At 33.2% G+C, this 25,783-nt stretch overlaps 2 protein-coding genes across 4 annotated transcripts in view; one reads left to right on the top strand and one right to left on the bottom strand.

Annotated features, from left to right (window-relative positions):
- The window catches only part of LOC123261917, a 46,916-nt gene extending 43,069 nt beyond the window's left edge, over positions 1-3,847 (bottom strand). The window contains exons 1-2 of one of the 2 annotated variants that reach the window (XM_044723800.1): positions 3,716-3,847; positions 1,189-2,058 (exon numbers count right to left, since the gene is read on the bottom strand). In XM_044723800.1, coding sequence (XP_044579735.1) covers positions 1,189-1,552 — 364 coding nt within the window. In that variant the 5' untranslated portion in view covers positions 1,553-2,058; positions 3,716-3,847. Of the gene's footprint in view, positions 1-1,188; positions 2,059-3,373; positions 3,513-3,715 lie in introns of those variants that run through there. The other variant, XM_044723799.1, reaches the window with a different exon arrangement.
- LOC123261919 (RIB43A-like with coiled-coils protein 2) overlaps positions 3,654-25,783 on the top strand; it is a 23,545-nt gene continuing 1,415 nt past the window's right edge. Inside the window, exons 1-7 of one of the 2 annotated variants that reach the window (XM_044723802.1) lie at positions 3,704-3,791; positions 5,477-5,590; positions 12,205-12,325; positions 12,753-12,893; positions 14,169-14,332; positions 14,421-14,661; positions 14,788-15,015. In XM_044723802.1, coding sequence (XP_044579737.1) covers positions 5,577-5,590; positions 12,205-12,325; positions 12,753-12,893; positions 14,169-14,332; positions 14,421-14,661; positions 14,788-15,015 — 909 coding nt within the window. In that variant the 5' untranslated portion in view covers positions 3,704-3,791; positions 5,477-5,576. Of the gene's footprint in view, positions 3,792-5,476; positions 5,591-12,204; positions 12,326-12,752; positions 12,894-14,168; positions 14,333-14,420; positions 14,662-14,787; positions 15,016-25,783 lie in introns of both variants that reach the window. The other variant, XM_044723803.1, reaches the window with a different exon arrangement.

Here is a 25,783-nt window from a genome sequence, read left to right as displayed (position 1 = left end):
TCGTAACCACGCGATTCGTATCGCGGCAATTATAATCCACTTTGACGAATTGGCATCAAAACCGCACAGTATAGCAAGACTTGCTCTTAGTTTTAGTCTTAGTAATGCTTATGTTAAGATGAAAATAAAAATTAATTCGCATTTTTGTTTTTAACTCTTTTTTTAAATTACATGTCGTGTGTAATAATATTTGTACACAATGTCTGATTGATTAAATGTGATTACGTTAGTAAACCAAAGCGCCGCCAAGCAGTCTACCAAAGAAAAACGTATGTGATCATCAGCTGCTACTTTAATTCAATACCCTATACATCCATACTATTGCATAATACCCGACAATCTATATGTTATATGTTGTGTGTATAACCAAACATAAATTATTGCTTATGATTGGCGGACATTGGATGCCTCCACCAGATGTAGATAAAGTTCTTCCGGTTATGATACATGACTTTAATTATTTTCAATTGCAATTAATTTTTTTTTTTTTTAAACAAACATTTCGTGTTTGATTCTTTTGTCATGTTCGTTATTAATATTTAATGAAAAATAATTATGAGTTAAGTATTGAAGTAAAAAAATATTCTTTTTACCACCTTATTTCAGGTGATTTTACTTTTAATTAAATATCTTCAAAATTTCAAATTAAAATTTACAAAATTATTTTTTTTAAACAGTTTAATTTTTTTTTTAATTTAAATATCCGTATATTTTTTTGTAAAATAAATTTAAAACTTTTTTAAGTTTTTCATTTTGTTTAAAAAATAAAAATTGAAAAAAAAATTTTTTTATCCTCAAAATTATGTACGGAAAGAACAAGATGACACTGGATATCATCCCAGATTATACTCAGTGATATCTGTGGTAAAAAAATTTCAGAGAGTAGTTAGAAAAATCCAGATTATACTGCGCGTGATATCTGGATTATACTCATTGTAATCCAGATTATACTAGCTACTATCTGAAATTTTTTTTCACTCAATATAATCTGGGATGATATACAGTAATATCTTTTGTTCTTTCCGTGTGCTTTACTTAAAAAAAAATTTATTTTGACTTGTTAATTATACTGAGCAAAAAAAAAAAAAAATTTGAAGATATCAAAATAAAAATTCAAAAAAATTTCTTCTATTAAAGTAACTTTTTATAAAAAAATATAATAATTAATAAAAAAAAAATTAATTTTACCTTTCCTGCGTCCAAACGGCCCAAAGAATGTTCCATTTTTCCCAATAATATTGTCATCAATATATTTAAGTAACTTAGCCGTATCTTCGCCTTTTTTAGTGGCAATAGATTTGGCCAACGCTTTAGACTGAACAGTCTTCAAAGTTTGCTGTTGGTGTTGTTGGAGCAACAATTGTTGTTGCTGAGGAATAAGTACTTGCGTAGTTGTTCCTATTACTGTCGGAGTACTTATAACCGTACTTCCGGGATTTGCTGGCGATGCGGGTTGACTTAGTAACACATTGGTTTCTTCAGGCAAGGAGCCAATACGCCTCTGCTGCGAGCTGGCCCAGCCCTTGCTCGAGATCTTCACCGAGCAGCTCATCCTATCATAGTACGATTTAAATCAACTGTTCACTAACCAACAAATAAACTTCAGTAACTCAAGTAACTAGTAACTAGTAACTAATTAACTTAACTCAACACTTCGCGTACACTCGCGCTTACAATTAAAGATTTTTAAATTCTTATATTTTAATCACGTCACAATATAATGCAAAACTTTAACTCCTGGTGGGATTGTCCAGTGGAGAGTAAGTGGCAACATAAATACCAGATTTAACTTTAACCACTTAAATCTTTAATCCTTACCAATTATTTCTTTTTTTTTGTTTTTTAAACTAGAGTAAGAATTGCTCTGGCTCCGCTGATTAATGGCAATATTACCACCTGGTGCATCAGAAACCGGTTGCTGGGCTCAGAAAAATTATATTCTGTAGCTTATATTCCACCGGTGATTACAATCTCTTCAATTGGATTGTTATTTAAAAAAAAAAAAAAAAAAATATTTCTTCTATCAGCAAGAACTTCGACTTGTCACAATGCGAGTTCCTGATAAAAATAAAATCAAGTGTTAGTAAATAAAAATAGAACAAGTTAAGATAAGATGAAAATTAATTTAACAGATATTTTATTATTTTTTTGAGAAATAAATTATGTTAAAGAAAATGAAAAAAAATAATTGAAATTTAGAAAATTAAAAATGCAATTTTTTATAATACTGAAGTTAGCTGACAACTATCAAATTTTATGAAAATTAATTTAGCATATTTTTAATAATTTAAAAAATTTTATAACAAATAAATTATGGCAAAAAAAAATTAGAAAAAAAAATTGACATGTAGAAATTGTAAAAAATGCAATTTTTTATGAATAATTTTTTGTAAAATAAAATTTAAAAATTTTTCACTGACTGCTAACTTTAATGTCATTCAATTTTTTTAATTTTTATGACAAATTAATTACAATAAAAAAATATTTTTAAAATATTTTCACAAAGTTTTTTTTAATTTTCACATGTGGATTTTTTTATTAAATTTTTTTCATCATAATTTCATTGCTAAAAAATTCTAAAAAAATTTCTATCTCTCAACTTTAGTGATGAAAATTAAGTTAAGTTAACCGCCATCTAAGAATTTCGATAAATTTTTTTTTTTAAATTATTACAAAAAAAAATAAGAAAAAAAAATTTCTTCGGTAAAAAATTTGAAAAACTAGGTGTAATTTTGAAAAGATATTTTTGGTACTAATTAAATGATTAAAAAAAATCAAAATTAAAAACGTCGACTAACGCCTGTATCATACTTCAATGGTGAAAATAAAGTTAGCCATTTAAAAATTTTGATTTTTTTTATTAAAAAATGATTGCAAAAAAATTTTTTTCATTTATTAAAAACTTCAAAAACTATAAGTGCAATTTTTTAAAAATATTTTTTAGTTATAATTTAATAAATTAAGCAAAATAAAAAAATCAAAAATGTCGGCTAGCTTTATTATTATACTTCAGTGTCATAATTTTTTATAAATAATTTTTCGGAGCAAATTCAATTATTAAAAACAATTTTTTTAAATGGTCAAGCGACTACTAACTTAAATTTCATTAAGATAAGGACATTACGTAGTATAATAATAATAACAATAACAAACAAATAAAAGAACTAGTTTTTTATCATGCACAATAATCAAAAGATTCTTCAATGCTGTACCAGCAGCTGGGACACCAAGAAAAGAGACTGAAGTGAGAGTGCGCAAAAGTGAATGAGCTAAGAGAAGAAGGGGCTGCTCGATATAAAATACACACACAGACATTTAATTTATCTATCTATATCTATGCAATAATAATAGTTATGTATACACATAAATATACCTCAAAGTTTAGTACTCCTGTCGACGGATACAAGTCGATAATGAAATGCGCGTCTCTGTGCTAGTTACTACACAATGTCAATGAATTAAAAAAAAACAAGAAGAATATAATCACTTTCGCAGCGATAAATCTTTCAACGGTATCACTTTCACTGGAGTCATTGATCTCGAAGATAAGTTTTAAGGAATTATTATTATAACTATTGAAATTAATTTAAATGTATATGATTAACAATAATAAGTTGTTTGTTTTTTTTTTTTTTTATTTTAACTTGAATAATTTCAGCCTGAGGCAGAAGAGTCGACAGGTGCGCCGACACACGAATTAAAACTTGGTACTCACAGCTTGAGGTGCGCGGCTAGACTGACTGTCTGGCTCGCTCGCGGTGGCTGGTGCTAGTGCTGGTGCTGCTGGTCAGGTTTTCGAGTTAACTTGTGTTGTATTGCTATGCCTTTGCTGTGCTGCTCGTATCGCGCTTCTTGGCCCGGAGCGGCTACGTGACGTCATCGCGTCACAGCGGGACCGCGCACGCGCAAATTTTCTGGTTCTGCTTATATTATACATATCTATATCCATCTATTCTACTTGTAAATACTAGCGAAACTCAACGTAATAATACGTAGTTACAGGCGAATTAAATATTAGGTTATGAAGACTGAAGACAGGTCGGTGAATTTTTTCACTTATAGTCTTCACTGAAGAAAATAAAGTTAGCTGATATTTAAAAAATTTTATGATTTTTTTATTAAAAAATTATGAAAATTAATTTAGCAGATATTTAATAATTTTATTAATTTTTGTAACAAATAAATTATGGCAGAAAAAATTGATATGTAGAAATTTTAAAAAATTAAAAATGAAATTTTTTTTAAATAATTTTTGGGAATAAAAAAAAAATTTTTTAATTATCAAGTGGCTGCTAACTTTAATGTCATTCAAAAATTATTACAAAAAAATAAAAAAAATTTTTTTTCATTTGTTAAAATCTTCAAAAACTATAAGAGCAATTTTTTAAAAATATTTTTTAGTTATCATTTAATAATGACATTAAAGTTAGCAGTCACTTAACCATTTTTCAATTTTTTCTAACAATTAAATTTTTTTTCAAAAAATTATTTTGAAAAGATTGCATTTTTTATTTTTCTAAATTTCTACATATTAATTTTTTTTCTACTTTTTTCCATAATTTATTTGTTAAAAAAATTTTTTAAATTATACAATACCTGCTAAATTAATTTTCATAATTTAATAACATTAAAGTTAGCAGTCACTTAACTTAACCATTTTTCAATTTTTTCTAACAATTAGATTTTTTCCAAAAAATTATTTTTAAAAAATTGCATTTTTTATTTTTTTAAATTTCTACATGTCAATTTTTTTTCTACTTTTTTTTGCCATAATTTATTTGTTAAAAAAATTCTTAAAATTATCAAATATCTGCTATAATTAATTTTCATAATTTAATGACATTAAAGTTAGCAGTCACTTAGCCATTTTTCATAACAAATAAATTTTTTCCAAAAAATTATTTTAAAAAAATTGCATTTTTTATTTTTTTTTTAAATTTCTACATGTCAATTTTTTTCCTACTTTTTTTTTGCCATAATTTATTTTTTAAAAAAATTCTTAAAATTATGATATATCTGCTAAATTAATCTTCATAATTTAATAAATTAAGCAAAACAAAAAAATCAAAAATCTCGACTAACTTTATTATTATTCTTCACTGAAGAAATCAAAGTTTCAATTTTATCTGATGAGTAAAAAGTAAATAAATTTTAAAAACTTACACTCTTACTTTCTTCCCTTTCTATTCCCGTTCAGCGGCCCTTGGACCGGATGGGAGTTTAGTCGTAAAGAAGTCACTGGATGCTGTTTTTACTGGTTTGTCCTGTGGATCCTTGGCCTTCGAAACTTTTTTAGCCGTTGGCCCACTCAAGGTCCAAGTGTGTAGGACATGAGACATGATACGAGAATAAAAAAAAAATATAATTCACTTAAAAAAAATGAAGAATGTGAAGATGATGTCTTCAGAGTGTTCTTTTATCGTTCGAGCAGCCACACTGCACATGAGCACGAGTTTTAATTTAAATTTTGTTATAGGCACAAACATAATGCACATGCACTCTGTCAGGAGTATTTTAGTCTCACGCATGCTTTATCTCTTGGGTCACTGGGAAATTTTACATGGTTGCAGTTTTAAATGAGGACAATGCGGTAAATTATGGAAATATTATTTTTAAATTTTCCTGGCTATTACTTATGAACTATTAACTCTAACTCATTTTTTTACTTCACTTTTATGCAGTTAAATTTCATCAAAATAAACTTAAACTCAATAAATATAATTTGGGTTATACTGATAAAAATTGTATCATTTATTTTTATAATTGAGCAATTATTAAAAACACTAATTAGCGTATTATCACCCAAATTAGCAAATACGTCGATTAACAAAAAAGAATTATTTTTTAATTAATTGAATCAAAATAACTTAATCTGTAATTATTAAATTTTAATGTTATCTTCTTACAGATTAATTTTTTATCTTATCATCCGAAAAAAAATTTCTTCTTAAAAATTTCGAATGGAAACATTAATTTTAAGATTTAACCATTCAAAGAAAAATAATTCAGTCTTATTTTTAATATTTTCGTGTTGGTATCACCTATATTAGCTAGAACTGGAGCGAGAACATTTCTGAATACACTCTTTGAGCTTAGCCTCTAAAATATGAAGGGGGAAACTTTTAAGCGCTCGTACATATATCTAGGTCTTTTGACCGGCTAGATCAATAAAGATACATTTTATAAAAAATGTTAAATTTATAGGTCACAAGCTTTAAATTTCATTCCGGCATTTATATATTTTAAGGAAAGAATTATTTTTCTAATAAATCTCGATAAGAATTAAGAAAAATCTGTTGCTAGAAAAAGCGATCTGGCAGCCAGAATAAAAGATCGGATTTCTGAAGAAGAAAAAGAGAAGATATTATTTTATCTTTGATAAAGTTTACCGCGCGCTTTAAAATTATAAAATTCAAACGATTTTGTTGTTCTATAAATTTTTAATGGCCACCTGTTATTATCTTATCATCTTTGAACTTCTAATCAAATTAAGGTAAATGTTTGAATCAGCTGTATTTTTAGAACTTACTCATCTAATTAAGACATATTTCAACTATTGTACTTATATTTCATACAATAATTCAATTTCTAAAAAATAATTTAAAACTTAGATTCATGATAAATCAAAACTAAGTTTATTATTACTTTATCAGCATCAATGATCAGTTTGATACTTTAAAAAAGTATTTTTTATTAAAAATGAGAAAGATATTTGAACTTAGAAATATTTTATTCAAAACTTTAATTTTTTTTTATTTATAATAATAAAATTGTTTAAGATTTTAGATCAAATCTGGAGGTTCATTTTTTTTTTTTATAAAGCAACAAAAAGTTTCTTATTTCAATGAAAATTTAAGATGATTAAACAAAATATTAATTAAAAATAAATTTATTTTTGTTGGTCGCTTACCAAAACGGAGCACTGATGTCAACAAGTTATTGAATCATATCATACATTAAGAACAATGTATTTTTTGGGAACATTAGATTTAATTGCAAGTAATTTAATATTGTCGGTCAAATGGTTATCCATCACTTTGGCGAGTCAAATAGAGCCGTTGAGCCAAGAATAATTATTTTACTTGGCAGCAGACAAAGAGATAATTCACGTATAATTTTCTCTCGTAGATGAGAGTACTACCGGAACCCAAATGATCTGTGGTATCTAACAATAATTTGACCAAGATGAATCATAACGATCTCTAAACTCTTTTTATCATTCCGAAATCTTCCCCGAATTACTTATCAAGTGGTCTTTATTGTCCTCGCTATTATCGCCAATTAAATGTGTTGGACATCAATGACATCCTGTTTCAACTTTTAATGAAATAACAAAACCACTGTAAGCTTGTGTTCATATTTTATGACATAGTGTAGTACTATTCTTCAATACTACGAATCGCGTGATTCCTTTTTTTTAGGAAGTGACTAATTGTAGGCTTGTACGATTCTACAGTTATACATGTTATATGTATTATATGCGACGTGGAATATAGGGTGTCCTTGAAACTTCGAGATACAATAGAATTTGAATCGTTACAGTTGGACTTGCGCTAATAAAATTCTCTTCAAGGAGTGTATAGAAAGCATCGATCGCAATATGTTACTATATCAATTGAAGTTTTGTTTTAATTTTTTGAGTTTAAGTACTTAGCTTTTTAATTTTATCATTTATAAAAAAGCTATTTTTACAATTTTGTTTTATTTTTTGTCTTGAATTTTGTCTTAAATTTTTTTAACCTTTTGTCTTTAAGTTTGTCTCTCCTTTTAATTTTAACTATAGTTAGGTGTTAAAATTCCCAAAAGTGAAATTTTTACATGTTGTATTTATTTGATTTAGCAGAAGTAAAATCGGGTAATTTTTGTATGTTGATATTATATTGATTATCATAAATTTAAAAAAATGCCTGTAATTATAATTATTTATAAAAATAGTAAACAAGTAAAGCAAAGACAATTTGCTTAAAATTACATTCGAGATTGATAACATATGTGTTTTGTTTTATGCTTATGAATTTTTATAGAATTCGAACTTTTTAAATAAATAAAAAATTTATATATAACTTGAAAAATGACTAAGGAACTTTATGCTTATAATCGTTCCCTCTATCGAAATTTTCTCGCTGTGAAAGTGATTCTAAATCACCCTGTATTGTTGAAACTTATTACTAAAGTATTGTAATTTTTAAATTATAAATTAACTTTTAGACTACCATAATAATTTTAATGTTAAACAAAAAAAAAATTCTAAGAGAATTTAATTGTTGTAAACAACTGTCGCTAATAATGTAAATATTTTTACTAGTAATAAATTTTAAAAACCATTGATTTCTCTCGGTTGAAAGATAATACTTTAATAATTCTATATAATATTGTTCAATTAAATTTTATTTCAAAACATCGTTAATAGACTATGAATAACTTACGGCACCTGTTAATATAAGATATTCTGAGTAAATTTCGGCAATACTGAGCTTAGTTTTTGTACAGTGAATTTATTAACGATATCTATCTGATAAATTCAAATTACTTTGAGAATATGAGTAATATTTTGAAATATAATACAACATTATTTAAAAAATTATAATAACATTTAAAAACTTGTACATTTGTAACATTTTAAAATATTTAATTTGCTTAAAAAATTAAATTATCAACGTAATCAAAAATTTAAACTTGCGTGCTTATAAGTAATAGCTTTTTCAATTTAATATTTTTAAGAGAAACTCATAACGTCATTTATTCCCTAGGTCCATATAATAATTAAATTTCATTAAGATAAAGTATAAGTTTATAAATTTTAATTATAAAAAAACTCTATTTTAAAAGAAGTTTATTTTAGAGCTTTCTAACACAATAATAACGCAAAGGTTGTTGCAATATATAATTATTGTGTGTAAAAATATATCAAAAGTACTGTACAGAGTAAAGTGTAAATAGACGATTAGGATTGACTTTATGACGCACGAATGAATAATAATAACCTTGAACTTCAAGACGTGATAATTCACAGCTGATGGCTCGCGTAGCTGGAACAAACTCGCGACAATTTTACTTCGCAAATATAGCCGCCATTCTTGTTTTTGTGAGCGCTATACCTCGAAAGCACTTATTAACTTACAAAAAGTGTTGGTTGAGTGTACTTAAATGAAAAATTTTTCACAAAATAATGTAATTTTACACAGTAAAAAATTTTACGTCATTTCGTCAAAAAATTTTGTGTTAAATATTTAACACTTTTTTATTTAAATTTAAAATTTATTGTGTTAAATTAACACAAAAAAGTGTTAAATATTTAACATAAAATAATATAAAAAAATCGCAAGTAGTTATTGAAACGTCGCAATAATAACAATAACATGATTGTTTAATTTGTCATTTATTAATTCCAACTACCTGCGATTTTTCATATTATTTTATGATTTTAGATGCGATAGAAAATGAAAATTTAACATAAAAATTTTTTGACGTATTGACGCAAAATTTTGTACTGTGTATTATTCTTGGATTATTAATTTATAAAAATAAATAAAATTAATTTAAACAATTGGAATCTTAGTAAAATTAAAAATTGAAGTATGTAATAAGATTTTTATTATTTTCTAATAAACAAATGGATCAGATAAAAAAAATGTAATATTTATGAATGACCTATTTAAAATGTTATTTAATTTTTTTTCTTAAGAATTGAATCTGTAATGATCGGCAATCTCTTCACGCAACCTGACCCTGAACTTTGTTAGTAAATTATTGCAGACAATATTGATGTTTCCTTCGTGAAATAATACCATTGATAAGTGTAATCACACTGGCATTAAAAATATAAAACAAAGAGCAATTAGTTATTACTTAATTACATATTTATTTAATAAAATTAAATAAGTATAATATAATAATAATAAATAATTAATTAATTTGTTGATTTAATTTATATTTTTTTGGCATCTTAATATGTTGTTTTGTTTAACGCACGTGGCTTTAAAGCATTCTTAACTCTTCATCTCACACCTTACTTATTGTACACCGACATGGATATATAATGGATTATAAAATATGCACATATATATAATATGAACACATACTTGCGTACGTCCACGAGCAATTTAATCACACGAGACGTGACAGTTTTACCACGCATTGGTCAATATCATTTATAGCCTCGTTGCCAAGCAAGTTTCTCGTCGTCTACTGAGTAATTGCATCAATAACTCCGCGTTAATCACAATATGTACGTAGGCAAATATATTGCTTATACATTTTACTGCTTAACTTAGCTTCTTCCTAAATTTATAACTCTATTTCAAATAAATACTTCATCCGCTGTGTATTTTCCTACGGTACATATTTATTATCAGTTGATTTTTAATTAATAAAAATAAAAGTTCCTGATATGTAATTATAAGGATGATGTGATTATATGTATAAAATTAACACGTGTACCGCTTATTGATTTAAATTTCATACTTATTTGCTCTAACGTTAACACAGTTATCTGCTTCGGATTACCGATCAGTCCCTTTAAACCTTGTAATATTACCTTACCTGATGTTTCGTTATATCGCATTACTCTTCCCTACTTTATTATTGATCCACATAAATAGATACCGCTTATTAAATAATCTATTTTAGAGTTTTTTTTTTCTACGTACTAAATCTACGCAAGTTAGTGTCCTAGACACTCCCGTGACCTTTAGATTTTTTAATTATTAAGTGAAACAATATTGATATATATCTTTTTAAATTAAATTTTTTACTATTATTATTATTATCTATATTATTAATATAATAAGCTAAATATTGTGGCCAGTGTGTTTATATGATTAAATCGGTTTTTTTTAGTGAAATTTAGTGTCATTGCAAAGATCTTGATTTGAATTTATGCTTTTTCAAGGTTTTATTTCATTCTCACCGATAATCGAAGTATTATGATAAGTATTTAGGCTGCATTCAAAAACGCTCTATCTGTAGATACATAATTGAGAAATGAACTATTAACATTTTTTAAGATATAAGCTCATCCCGATGTTACACTCATCAAGAGCTTTCATTTGAGTACCCACATGCATTTTTGATATATTTTTCATACATACATATATAATATATATAAATATATAAAATATATGACAAATTGATGTGGGTACTTAAATGAAAGCTCTTGATGAGTGGAACATTGGGATGAGCTTATATTTTTAAAAACGTCAATAATTAAGAAATGACATTGTATCTTGTCAACTAATGATCTTTTTAAAGATATAAACTCATCTCGACATTACACTCATCGAGACCTTTCATTTGAGTACCCACATCAATTTGTCATATATTTTATATATTTATATATATTATATATGTATATATGAAAAATATATCAAAAATGCATGTGGGTACTCAAATGAAAGCTCTTGATAAGTATAACATTGGGATGAGCTTATATTTTCAAAAACGTCAATAATTACGAAATGACATTGTATTTTGTCAACTAATGATCTTTTTATAGATATAAGCTCATATCGACATTATACTCATCGAGACCTTTCATTTGAGTACCCACATCAATTTTTCATATATTTTATATATTTATATATGAAAAATATATCAAAAATGCATGTGGGTACTCAAATGAAAGCTCTTAATGAGTGTAGCATCGGAATGAGCTTATATCTTTAAAAACATCAATAAATAAGAAAGTACAGTGCAATTTAACAAAAGTTAATTTAATAAAGCAAAATTTTATTTATTTATAGTTTACAAGTCACGGCAGTCACATAGTGACTGCAAGGTTGCTAGTTATTATTATTATATAAATTGTTATTAAATTAAAAAACTAAAACCAATTTATAAAATTCACAAACCAAGTTTGAAATCATGCGATACATCTTCGTAATTCATCAGTAATTAAAAAAAGATAAAACTTATCAAAAGTACGTGCGTAAATTAAAAAAAAAATTTAATATATAATATTAATTTAAAAAGTTGATTACAAATAAAAAAAACAATATTATTTGGCAGTTGTTTAATCAATGTCGCACGGGAAAATTTTCCATGGTTACGTTTATTCCATCAGTTAGCTTCAAGCTGGTCGCTAAATATTCAGCTCCACAATTTTAATGTTTTAAAAGTTTTGATTAATTTATTTATCAACTCACTCGTAAAATTAATTATCCGATTAAAATTACTGTATACAACGAAACAATTTTAATTCTTCAGCATGCTCAAGTTTCCACCGACGACGCCACAGGATCTCAAGGTCGCAGCTTGCATTGAGCGAAAACGACGAAATCAAGAGGCTCGAAAACAGAGAATATTCGATCCACGATGCCAAACCGGGGTAAGTTGGCAATTACCTTATCAATAATTTAAAAAAAATTCTGTAAAAAATAAAAAGAAGAAATAATCTTTCTAACAACTCAGTAAGACTCTTAAAGAAAGATTAATGCGCATAAAATTGATAAATATATGAGAAGTATAAATGATAAGAAACATGTTATGTGAAGAAAAATAAATTTTCTTAAATAAAATGATATCTTAGGTTTCATTAATCTTTCATACCGGAGCGATTAATAAATATTAAGAGTTTTTTTTTTTTTTGCAAACGACTAATGCATCTCGGATCTCGAATTTTAAATCTCGAAGAATTATATTTATTTATGCTACTATAAAAAGAGTTGTACTTTTTTAAATGTAATTTATTTATTTGAGTAAAAAATGAAGGTGATTGTTTATTTACTCAACGTTTGTTTACATTGGTACTGCAGATAGACAAAGAGTTCTTGGATTGGCAGATAAAAGAAAAAGAGCGACTGCGTCAGCAAGAACGAGAACAAGAATGCCGGATGGATGAAGCGCTGCTGCGCAGCAGTAAATTCGCAATGATGCTTGAGAAGCGGGAGGAGGAGGTTTGTCATGCTCATGATTAAATTTTTTTCTCATGTAATCCCCACGTATTATCTTCTGCAACTGATATACTCCATAGCGTCCTGCACTGACACGACATTAAAAAATCCAAGCTGATACTTGATAGCTGGGAGAAAAAAAAATTTATATATTTAGGTTTTGTTTTAAAAAAACAACTCAAGTGTTTATTATTTATGTTTATGATATTTCTTCATTAGATTTTTCTTCTTTTTTTTACACAAACATTTAATTGAAAATTACTAGAAATTTTTTCATGTTATAATTAGAAGTTTATTTATATAAAAATAAAATTTTATACATTTGATATAGAACACTTAGAGGTACAGTGAAGACTATAGAATTAAAATTTTTTTTTCATTTTTAAATGAAAATTATTACATTAAAAAAATTTTACTAATTTATAAAGATAAATTAAATTTAAAGAAATTAACAATTTTGATTTTAAATATTAACTTTATACAAAATATAAATCAAATTATTATTTGTTATTATTTATTTCTTCAATTAATTTTAATAATTTGAAATTATTATTTCTTCAATTAAAAAAAAAATTTTTTTTTTTTAATTTTTACTTCATAAAATCTAAATAAAATTATTTCTTCAATTAAAAAAAATTTTTTTTTTAATTTTTACTTCATAAAATATAAATAATATTATTTTTTCCATTAAAAAAAATTTTTTTTTATTTTTACTTCATAAAATATAAATAAAATTATTTCTTCAATTAAAAAAATTTAGATTTAGATTTTATTTATTTATTTATTTCTTCAATTAAAAAAATGTATCTTATGAAATAACTTTTTAAAATTATAAAATAAGATTAAAATTAATTTTCAATATAAAATTTGTAACTTGATCAGTAATAAGATTTCTAACTTCTTCGATTACTTATTTATTTACATAAAAATTTGTTAGTCATTAGAACTACGTTTCGTCACCTTTGTGATATATTCAGATTTTAAATTAACAAGAATACTATACATGTAAAAGTAAATTATATAAAACATTGAGTAGATTTAAATCAACACGTGCAGGCAAATGGAAACTTTTAAAATATTTTCTTATAACTTAACAAGTAAAAATATTTGAATTTATTTTAAATTTAATATCTTAAACATACAACAAAACTGTTCTATTTTAATTACTTGGTAAATGAAAATAATTTTAACAAATTTACACCGATTCTTAGAACGAGTAATTAATTCTAGAGCAACGATCTAGTTTCACAGTTTGTAAAGGCTTAATTAATATTCTAGGAAAAGAAGAAGATAAATCGTGATATAAATTCATACCGGCAAATCTATCAACGTCCGCAGGATCGTCGCGACTTTGATCTTTACGATCCGGATAATTTGAAAAAATCATTACCAGGTCGGCTAGCCGATGATGATCCGCGAATTGGACCTTCTTCTGCTCAAAAGTTTGCATAAAAAAATTTTTAAAAACAAACATTATAAATATAAATATATCTATTTAAATAATTATGATTTTTTTTTTATTAATCGCAGATTTGAGGGTGAAGATCTTGAGCAAGTTAAAAGACGGAGCAGAGATAAAGAGCAGATGCAATCGAGTCTTATGCAGCAGGTGTACGAGAAACAAAAAAACAAACAAGAACAACAACATGCTGATGAATCTCTTCAACGAATGATATTATCTAGGGACAGACGTGCGATCGACCTTGAACGAATGGAAGAAGAATGCCGAAGAAAACTTAATGAAGCTAATGCACAGTTTAATCGTGCCCTTGTGAGTTTTATGTTTTATTTATTGTTTAATATATATAATTATTAGATTATTGAAAATGGAAAATTTTTATTGTTTATTTATTTATTATTTATATGTGATACTGAATAATTTATTTGTTTAATTGAGGCTGAGGAACAGGAGTACCGTAACAAATGTCAGGCAATAAAAGATGAAGAAGATAAACGTGCTGAGATTTACAATCACCTTACCGGTGATTTCCTAACAGAAGCCCGTGAACAAGCTCTAAGTCATTGTGGGCCAAGTAAGTTACTTGCCTATCGGTACAAAGGCATGACATCTGACGAGTTAAAGGCAATATGGAATGAACAAGCTCACCAGATGAAGGAAATTCAGGTCAGTTTTCAAATTTAACCGGTTTTCTTCTTTAGTTACAATTGGAAACAATAAAGGGTTTATTCATTTATTATCTATATATATTATTAAGAGAATGAGAAAAATTTTGTGTCGAGGATAGTCATAGGATAAAATCGGTTTTTTTAGTGAAATTTAGAGACATTGCAAAGGTCTTGATTTGAATTTGTGTCTTTTCAAGGTTTCATATCATTCTTATCGATAGTAAATTTCTTATGATAAGTATTTAGGCTGCATTCAAAAATGCTCTATCTCTAGATACATAATTAAGAAATGACCTTGTATCTCGTGAACCATTGACATTTTTAAAGATATAAGCTCACCCCGAGATTACACTCATCGAGACCTTTCATTTGAGTACCCACATCAATTTTTCATATATTTATATATATTATATATATTATAACGTTAAAATGCGAGATTTAAGGGGGTTGGTGGGTGGTCTCTTTGAACTAAACTACAAACGATATCTTTAATAGGAAACCTAGAGATTTAACCCCAAACGTTATACTTCCGACTCTCATACTCCCGCGAACTGCCTCATCTATAACCGTAAGGACGCCAGATAATTTTATTTGCGAGAAATTACCAAAACTCAAAGAACTGTAACAATAAGGCTGGGAGCTGCAGCAGAGAAGGCGGGTATACTCGGTGTCGCTCAGTGTGTGGATTGTGGAGAGAGGGGGTGATCCGGTTGCACGTTGGGGAAGCGTGTGTAAATCAAGACGCTGATGTTTCGGATTGATAGCTGATTTATTAACAAAGTCCCAAAAAAACTTAACAAAACTTTAACTATAAGGGTTACAACAAAACAGATACAGGAACTTAATTACCGGAAACTCGAATAAATATAACCATACAGAACTCAATATAACTTTTAGCTAGAAATACAAAAATTAAATAATTCTAATTACATTTGATTCTTACTGGAGCGATAACCCAATTAAAGTATACATATCTAAAATGACCTGGGGCTTCAAAACATACCCTTCACAAAATCCTTAACTCTCTTAACCGTACAAAATAAAAACTCATAAAATATACCTTAAACTAAGCATCCTTCTTACTTTACTCAAAGAAAAGGAATAAATTTAAAACGTACCGCAACAAACGTTTTACAAGAGGACTATTCCCCAGAATACGAAATTAACTCGACAGAAATAACATAAATTAAATAATACCTTCTTTCCTTTTCCCGAGCCAGGATCGTCCATGGTGGCTACCTCTCCTGGAGCCGGTATAAGTAGGGAATCGTAAAAGGGTTTTACAAGAGGTTCTAACCCTCAAAATTAACACTGACCAAAGGCTTCCACAGGCACAATGGTCCGATCACACCTGTGGCCTGCCAAAATTAACGTGGACCAGCGGTACTCTCGGCGAGGTTGGTCAAGTCTCGTCAGAAATACCAAAACCACCACAAGGGCAAAATTACTAAAACCGATTCCTACTCACACCTGACTCCTCCCATGTTGGAGCGCCAACATTACAGCTGGACTTCCGTAGTCCACCAGGAGTCTCAAAAGGGCTAGTTACCTAGCATCCACGAGGCCGGGTGACTTATTGTCCCGCTCCACGGCAACGTAGACTCGTCCACAAGCTCGAGACGCCAACTAATAACTTTACTCTTTACTTTACCTTACTCACACAAAACTCAATCACTTTCCTCATTATTACTCTTAAATCTGTAGCTATAACCCAAACGACTCGAAGCTAATTAAATAATGAATTAAATAAACAAAAGAAGAGAGAATCTGTAGCATAATCGTCTCTGAAGACGAATAAAAATTTATCGAGAACGCGTCCATCCTGGACGAAGACTGAATAATTTTTCTGTAGCGTCTAACCTGGACAACGGTTGAAGACCGACTATCTGGAACACGTCCGTCTCGGACGGCGGTCGAACTCGAACTCTCTTGATCGATGATCACTCCTCTATCTTACTGTAACTAATTCGCGAACTAATTCCCCAAATCCTGTATTACCGCGAGGCTTGATATCGCGGCCTCCTACTTTACCTAACCCTGTAACTAACTATCCACAATTACCATAAATCAATAAAAAAATTTTAAATCGTTCTATTTACAGTATCTTGGGTTATCGCTGTACAATATTTTTGAACTTTTGAGCTAGTGCTCGATGTGACGCTCAGTTGTCACAGACCCCATGTGAAAAATAACGTCACAACCCCTTTCCCCCCGGGGGAGGTCTGAGTCTACCGGGTCTGCATTCTGCTTCCTCTGATCTTGAACTCTGCTTACTGGAACCTCTTCTTGAGCTGCTTCTGATGTTGAACCACTTCTCAAGCAACTGGAACTTTACTCCACCTCGGACTGGCTTAGCGTTAATGGCTGGGGACTTGCACGTTCTTTTGACTTGAACTTGCAAAAACGTTTTGCAGTTGTTGAACTGCCTGTAGCTGTCGTCTTACGACTCGTGGAGCTTGGACTCCTAGACCCAATGGCCTACGGTAACGTAATCGCCGGAGCGAATACAACGGTACTGTAGCTTGAGGGACTTACATGGCAAGTCTTAGTCTCTTGGAGGAGATTTCTCTGCCTCAGACCTCCTGGGTGCTTTTCTTAACTGTTCCCAGGGAACATTGCCCCCATATTCCTTCTTATACGGGCCCATGGCTCGCCATTTAGGGCCGCATGCTGGACACGTCCGTGCGGTCTCGTTGGCCCGACCGCACATCTGGCAAAAGATGTGCCTTGGCTCTGGACAAGAGCTAAATGGATGGCCTTCTCGTCTGCAATTCCAGCATTTTCTCGGCTTCCCCATCCATTGGAAGTCTGTACTCTGTCGCTGTTGGGCTAATCTACTTTCTGGAACTCGTCGATCTTGGAAACGTCTTGGAATCTGGTTTTCCAGGATCACTGGAGACTCGCATGATGGATCACGAGCCCTCTTCAGTCTTTCTTGAGCTGAGTACGGTCTGGGACTTGACCGGTATTCGGATGAGGAGTAGGTGTTAAACCTCTCCTTAGTTGGTGGAATTGGTGGGGTCATCGGGTTCTGGAGCTCTTGCTCACTCCGGATCAGGCCGAATCGACTTCCTGGATACTCTGGTCTCTTGGGGAGAGTTGGTTTCTCACTCGATGGTAACGGGTCCTTTGAGTGTTTAGGGATCGTACCTCGGCTCTCACCCTTAGACTGCTTTTCCTGGAACTTCGTAGATTCTGGAGCGTTCTTGTTTTGTACGTTGTTTAACGTTCCTTGAGCGTTATTTTTGTTCTGCAGGACATTCTCTTTGTCGTGAACTTTTCCTAGAGCTGTGGTCACCTGTCGTAGAGCCTCCTCTACAACCTCCATGGCTACCTGGACTCCTTCATCTCTTGGATCGGTTTGCGTTCCGATCTCCGCTGTAACGGGCGTGGTTTTTACCCTAGTCTTCGGTAGGTCCGTTTGGACACTGGTCGTTACCGTGGTCGACGTGGTTTGTTGTTCTGCGTCGACAGTAGGTACGGTGCGTAGGTTTTCGATTGATCGCCGTACCTTATAACCACTCAGAATCTGTAGCGGGCACGAATCATCTAGGCGGTGGCTCATGCGGACAGCCATCTTAGCCAAAGCTGTCACCAACTCTGGCTCGGTCTCTCTGAGCCAACGTAGTGTCTCAAGATGCGGGAGTAGCGGTTTCCAGAACCCCTCGGGGCTCTCCCAGAGTGTAGCTCGTTGATTGGAACCTGCTTGTCTGGAACTTTCGCCGCGCGTAGTGCTTGCTCTGGGCGGCATTTCTTCGTCCTGTTGTTCGGACTCGGCTGTAACGGACATGGCGTCGTCCATTGGGAGTTCCGGAGCCTCGGTCGCGGCCGACTCATCGTCGTCATCCTGGGACAGATCGATGAAGAGGATCTCCTCAAGATCCTGAATCTCTTTTGAAAGATTAGAATCTGCCATGCTGGAAACTTGTCTGGTCTACGCTGTATATCTCTCCTTCGCCTGTCGTACCAGCGATCTGGAACCTCAACTATAACTGCCAGGGATTCATCATAACCCTCTGGAATCCTGGATAATGCATCTGGAACATGATGAAGGGCACCCTTGCGATGGATTATGGTGTAAGAATAATCCATTAGTTCTAAAGCCCATCTCGCGAGTCTACCTGTCGGGTTCTTGAGGTTATGTAACCATCGTAGACTGCTATGGTCTGTAACCACTGTAAACTCGTATCCTTCTAAGTAACACCGGAACTTACGGATCGACCAGATAACAGCAAGGCATTCTTGCTCTGTGACGGTGTACTTTTTTTCTGCGTCGGTTAATGCGCGACTCGCATACGCGATGACACGCTCTTGATCATCAATGACTTGGGTCAACGCAGCGCCTAGACCCACTGAACTAGCGTCAGTCTGTAGCGTGAACGGTTTACTAAAGTCTGGGCAAGCCAGTACTGGAGCTGAAGTTAAACATTCCTTGAGTGTTTCGCTGGCGACATCTTGATCTGGGCCCCATTCCCATGGTTGATTTTTCTTTAAGAGGGCTGTAAGTGGTGAAGCGATTGTCGCAAACTCTGGAATAAATCTTCTGTACCAAGACGCCATTCCCAGGAATCGTCTTAATTGTTTAATGTTCCTTGGAACTGGGAATTCACGTACTGCAGCTGTTTTCTCTGGGTCGACTTGAAGTCCGTCTGAGTTGACCAAAAATCCGAGATAACGAACTTCTGAGCAGCAGAACTCGCTTTTCTCTCTATTAATTGTTAGACCCGCTTCCCGGAGCTTCTTCAACACTTTCTTTAGCCACTCCAGGTGTTGTTCGAGTGTTTCTGTAACTATTATGATGTCATCCAAATACACAAAAACGTGAGGATACATCTCTGGACCAATGATGTGATCAATCATTCTCTGAAAAGTCGCTGGAGCGTTGGTCAACCCGAAGGGCATTCTCCGGAAATGGAACAACCCTCTTCCCGGTACCACAAAGGCCGTCAAAGGACGTGCTCGAAGAGTCAAGGGAATTTGAAAATACGCTTGACTAAGATCTAAGGTCGTAATGTACCTCGCTCTCCTGAGTTGATCCAAAATGCTTGTCATATTCGGTAGCGGATATGCATCCTTCACTGTAACTGCATTTAATTTCCTGTAATCAATACAAAAACGCCACTTATTGTTGGGTTTGCGTACCATCACAACAGGGCTGGACCACTGACTGTGGGACGGTTCAATGACTCCGTCCTCTAACATCTTGTCGACTTCCTTCCACATCGACTCTAAAATGATCGGCGTAACGTTATACGGCTTGAGCTTAATGGGTTGTTGATCTCCCACGTCGATATCGTGTTCTACTAAATGAGTGACCCCTATTCTCCCTGTAGACTGTATGTTCTCGTCCAGAAATTTCTGTAGCGTTTCCTTTTCCCCTGTAGATAATGTCTGTATACCGCAGCAGAGGACGGTGCACGATTGAGCGGGGTTGGCCGTAAATTGAAACTGTTCAGTTGGCCGAGAGCGGATGTGCCATCTGTTGACTGAAAAATCGATTACCATCTCTGCTTTCTGAGGAAATCCAATCCAAGGATGCATGGGTGAGACAAGGATGGCATCCAATGGAGTTTAGTCTCAACGATTGAGTTCTGTAGCTGCACGTTAACTTTTGTCGCGCGATCTATTAGTTGTATACCGCCATTGGCGAGTATGACGCGCCGTGGAGTTATTATATCAACTCCCAGTTCTAACCTGGTAACTAGAGCTATTCCTTCTGGTCCTATGAAGGATTTTGAGGCCCCTGAGTCAATTAGGGCTACTAATGGCTGTTCGGCGATGTTAACGGTAACGAAAAAGGCTGTAGGGGATTTTCCCGAAGAGATTTTCTGTAGCTGAGTAAAATCAATTATTTCTGTAGCTTGGGCCGAGTTTTTCGACTCCTGGGGTTCCGACGGTTTTCCCATCGCTGGTGAGTCGTGTGTCGGTGGCTGACTCACCAACTCGCGTTTTCCTGATGGCAGAAAGGACAGTTAGCCATGGTGTAACCCAAGGCATTACACTTGTAACAAAACACTCGTTTTGGTCCTGGGCAATCGCGGCGACGATGACCGGTTCCGGCACAATTCCAACATAAAGGCTCTGTCGTTGTAGGGTTGGACTCTGTAACTTTATCGGGAGCTTGTTGGGTCTCCTTGACCGACAGACTGGTAGCCAGTGGTTCTGGTAATATTTTACTACTCTTTGGTCTGGCTGCTTCACTACTCGCCTGAGTGGCTTTAACGTTTGTTTGGAAATTCCTTGTCGGTTTCCGATTTTCTTTCCGCAACTGTAACGCTTCTAATTGTTCTACTGGAGCTTCGTCGATGTCCGTGGATGCAGTGGGGTCTCCCTCCTCTTCTAGACCTATGTCATCCTGGGCTGACTGTAACTGAGATAGTTTGCTGTACTGATTACCTGAGGTTCTTTGTTCTGGTCGCCTCTTACTGTAACTCGTATTTGTCGACCCCGTGAATGCAAACGAGGGGCACATTGAGTGTCGCGGTAATGGAGGTGGTCTGTAGATATTGGATCGTTGTATAATACGTTCTTGGCGGAACGCGCGCTCTTCTAAGTCCTCCATTGAAGTGCACGACTCCAAGGGCAATATTAACTGGAACGAGGCTAACATATTCCGATGGGCGTATTTGATTCTTTCAATTTCTGGCCATGGGGGGTCAGTTCTTTCAAACAAGCCATTCATACAAGCCAAATAGTGGCTGATCGACTCATCTTTGGCCTGAGTGCGGTTGGAAATTTCCTCCCTCAAGGAAATTTGATAGTCTGGATCGGCAAATCTGCAACGTAGTGCCTTAACTGTATCTGTCCACGATCTAAGATTTCGTGAGTGGCCGCGGTACCAAGTTAGGGGCCGCGCCCTGGAACGTAAATGGAAGGACTTTTACGCAAGCCTGTTCCATCAGCGGGGGCGAGTTCTAGAGCTTCATCCATCCTCATGATGTAGGTCTCTACATCTTCTTCGGGTGTTCCTCCAAAGCTCACGTGCCATTTATGTAGCACGTTCATTAAATTTGAGACACTGGGTCTCGCCGGGGCTCTGCTATCATGATCTGAACTGCTTACGTCCTCTGGAACCTCGTAATCTCTGGGGCTCGGGCGAACTTTGTGTCGCCGAGATTCGTCTCTAGATCTTGGTCGTCGTACTGTAACGTGGTCGGTCGGTAAATGCCTGTAATCTGATCTACTGTAGCGGTTAGATTTCGGTATTGTCCCCGAGTTCGCGGGTGGGGGAAGACCACGTCCTCGACCTCGTCCTGGGGTAGCGGTATTCGGGTTGAATCCGCCCGATGCTGTAGCTACATTCTCTTGTATACGTACCCCTATCGGTGGTGGGTTACGATAGCGTAATATAAAATCTTCTGTATCGTCAAATAATTTGGGGATTAAACTCAGCGTCCGTTGACTGACCTTCGTCGTTAGACATTTTTAAGAAAGGCAACTGTAACTCGATAGGCTAACTAGGGCTTTAGAAGGATTTTAAGTAGAGAATAATAGAATAGATTACTAGAGCGGTAGGTCTAAACTTACCAATCAGGTGTCGTAAATTAATTCTGTAGCTTCACTTCACTGATTCTAATTTCACTTAATACTGTAGCTTAATTTGTTGTTCTGTAATTTTATGTACGTAATTTCTTAACAATGTTAATAATTAACAAGGTAAGATAGACTGTAGCTTTTCGATAACTTAAGTAGTAATTAACTGCGTAGTTTATTTCTTTGAATAATTGAAACAAGTTCAATTAAACAAGTAACTGTACTGTAAGATTTTCCAATTTTATTGCAAAATAACTGTAGCGTCTATAATCAACTGAATTTGTTTAATTAAACAATTTGGAAATACTGTAACTGGGATATATAACGTAGTTTAACTTTTCGATAAAGCACAAAGGACTTGAAAATGGCTGATACTTGCAGATACGTCTGAAGTTCACAAATTTTTCACGAGAGAATGATCGGTGATCGATGGTTATCCGAGGATGTCGATGTCTCCCGAAATTCTTCTTCGTCGCTGTTTCTAATTGGTAATCGAATTTTCTTCGAGCGTCTTAGCCAATCAGAACGCTTAGAAGGCCCACTATCCCTTTCGGGTTACCCTCTCCCGTGCGTAACTCGGTAGTGTTGTCTCTCCCCACTCTCGGGTGCGTTGGAAGATTTTGGACGCTCGAGTGGCGCTCTCGTGGCGCGTGCTACCAAGCACATGGACTCTTGTCTGTAGGTGAGAAAGAGAGGTGCGGTGGTGTTTGCCGCCTCTAAGTGGTTGTTTTGCCTAGCAACACTATAGCGTTTTAATACAAAAATCCCTTTGTTCTGCGTAATACTGTAGCCGACTATTTGTCACTTCTTGAGCGGATTATATTTACGCTGTAACAATGGATTTCTAAGAACCGTAATAAAGTAATAAAATTTTATTTACTTAAGTTAGGAATATGATGCATTCCTATAACTTTCTTTTTCTGTAGCCCGCACGTGTGCGAATGTTTAGACATTCCAATGCTCAATATAAATATAATTTTTAGAGATGAAGCACATATATATAAAAAAAAGGTATGAGTAAATGTAACATTTTGACTGTAACAAAGAAATTCTTTCTTCAGCTTTTTCTGTAATCCTACGAATTTTTACTTGAGCTAAACAAAAGAAATACCATCAGTATTTCCGGGAATAAATACTTAAATTAATAATTTTATATTTTAGATTTTAGATTCTCAGAATTTTTACTTGAACAAAAGAAAAATAATCTAAGGTGCTTTCTGAGAATAAATAACTGCAATAACTATTTTTCCTAAATTCTTTAAATTTTTAACTCAAGCGAAGAGCATACTACCCAAAAATAATACCTTAATAAATAATTCCACAAAACCTAATCCAGCTATGCAATCATGCGTAGTTGTTTGATTTACACATCGTTTTTCTCGATACAGGTGTTCGATCGGTGCGGACTCCCGCGCTTTTCAGGCCTCGATGTTGGGCGCCATTTTATAACGTTAAAATGCGAGATTTAAGGGGGTTGGTGGGTGGTCTCTTTGAACTAAACTACAAACGATATCTTTAATAGGAAACCTAGAGATTTAACCCCAAACGTTATACTTCCGACTCTCATACTCCCGCGAACTGCCTCATCTATAACCGTAAGGACGCCAGATAATTTTATTTGCGAGAAATTACCAAAACTCAAAGAACTGTAACAATAAGGCTGGGAGCTGCAGCAGAGAAGGCGGGTATACTCGGTGTCGCTCAGTGTGTGGATTGTGGAGAGAGGGGGTGATCCGGTTGCACGTTGGGGAAGCGTGTGTAAATCAAGACGCTGATGTTTCGGATTGATAGCTGATTTATTAACAAAGTCCCAAAAAAACTTAACAAAACTTTAACTATAAGGGTTACAACAAAACAGATACAGGAACTTAATTACCGGAAACTCGAATAAATATAACCATACAGAACTCAATATAACTTTTAGCTAGAAATACAAAAATTAAATAATTCTAATTACATTTGATTCTTACTGGAGCGATAACCCAATTAAAGTATACATATCTAAAATGACCTGGGGCTTCAAAACATACCCTTCACAAAATCCTTAACTCTCTTAACCGTACAAAATAAAAACTCATAAAATATACCTTAAACTAAGCATCCTTCTTACTTTACTCAAAGAAAAGGAATAAATTTAAAACGTACCGCAACAAACGTTTTACAAGAGGACTATTCCCCAGAATACGAAATTAACTCGACAGAAATAACATAAATTAAATAATACCTTCTTTCCTTTTCCCGAGCCAGGATCGTCCATGGTGGCTACCTCTCCTGGAGCCGGTATAAGTAGGGAATCGTAAAAGGGTTTTACAAGAAGAGGTTCTAACCCCTCAAAATTAACACTGACCAAAGGCTTCCACAGGCACAATGGTCCGATCACACCTGTGGCCTGCCAAAATTAACGTGGACCAGCGGTACTCTCGGCGAGGTTGGTCAAGTCTCGTCAGAAATACCAAAACCACCACAAGGGCAAAATTACTAAAACCGATTCCCTACTCACACCTGACTCCTCCCATGTTGGAGCGCCAACATTACAGCTGGACTTCCGTAGTCCACCAGGGAGTCTCAAAAGGGCTAGTTACCTAGCATCCACGAGGCCGGGTGACTTATTGTCCCGCTCCACGGCAACGTAGACTCGTCCACAAGCTCGAGACGCCAACTAATAACTTTTACTCTTTACTTTACCTTACTCACACAAAACTCAATCACTTTCCTCATTATTACTCTTAAATCTGTAGCTATAACCCAAACGACTCGAAGCTAATTAAATAATGAATTAAATAAACAAAAGAAGAGAGAATCTGTAGCATAATCGTCTCTGAAGACGAATAAAAATTTATCGAGAACGCGTCCATCCTGGACGAAGACTGGAATAATTTTTCTGTAGCGTCTAACCTGGACAACGGTTGAAGACCGACTATCTGGAACACGTCCGTCTCGGACGGCGGTCGAACTCGAACTCTCTTGATCGATGATCACTCCTCTATCTTACTGTAACTAATTCGCGAACTAATTCCCCAAATCCTGTATTACCGCGAGGCTTGATATCGCGGCCTCCTACTTTACCTAACCCTGTAACTAACTATCCACAATTACCATAAATCAATAAAAAATTTTAAATCGTTCTATTTACAGTATCTTGGGTTATCGCTGTACAATATTTTTGAACTTTTGAGCTAGTGCTCGATGTGACGCTCAGTTGTCACAGACCCCATGTGAAAAATAACGTCACA

This window comes from Cotesia glomerata, linkage group LG3, assembly GCF_020080835.1.
Source record: "Cotesia glomerata isolate CgM1 linkage group LG3, MPM_Cglom_v2.3, whole genome shotgun sequence".
Classification (NCBI taxonomy): domain Eukaryota; kingdom Metazoa; phylum Arthropoda; class Insecta; order Hymenoptera; family Braconidae; genus Cotesia; species Cotesia glomerata.
This window is presented reverse-complemented; position numbering and strand designations above follow the sequence as displayed.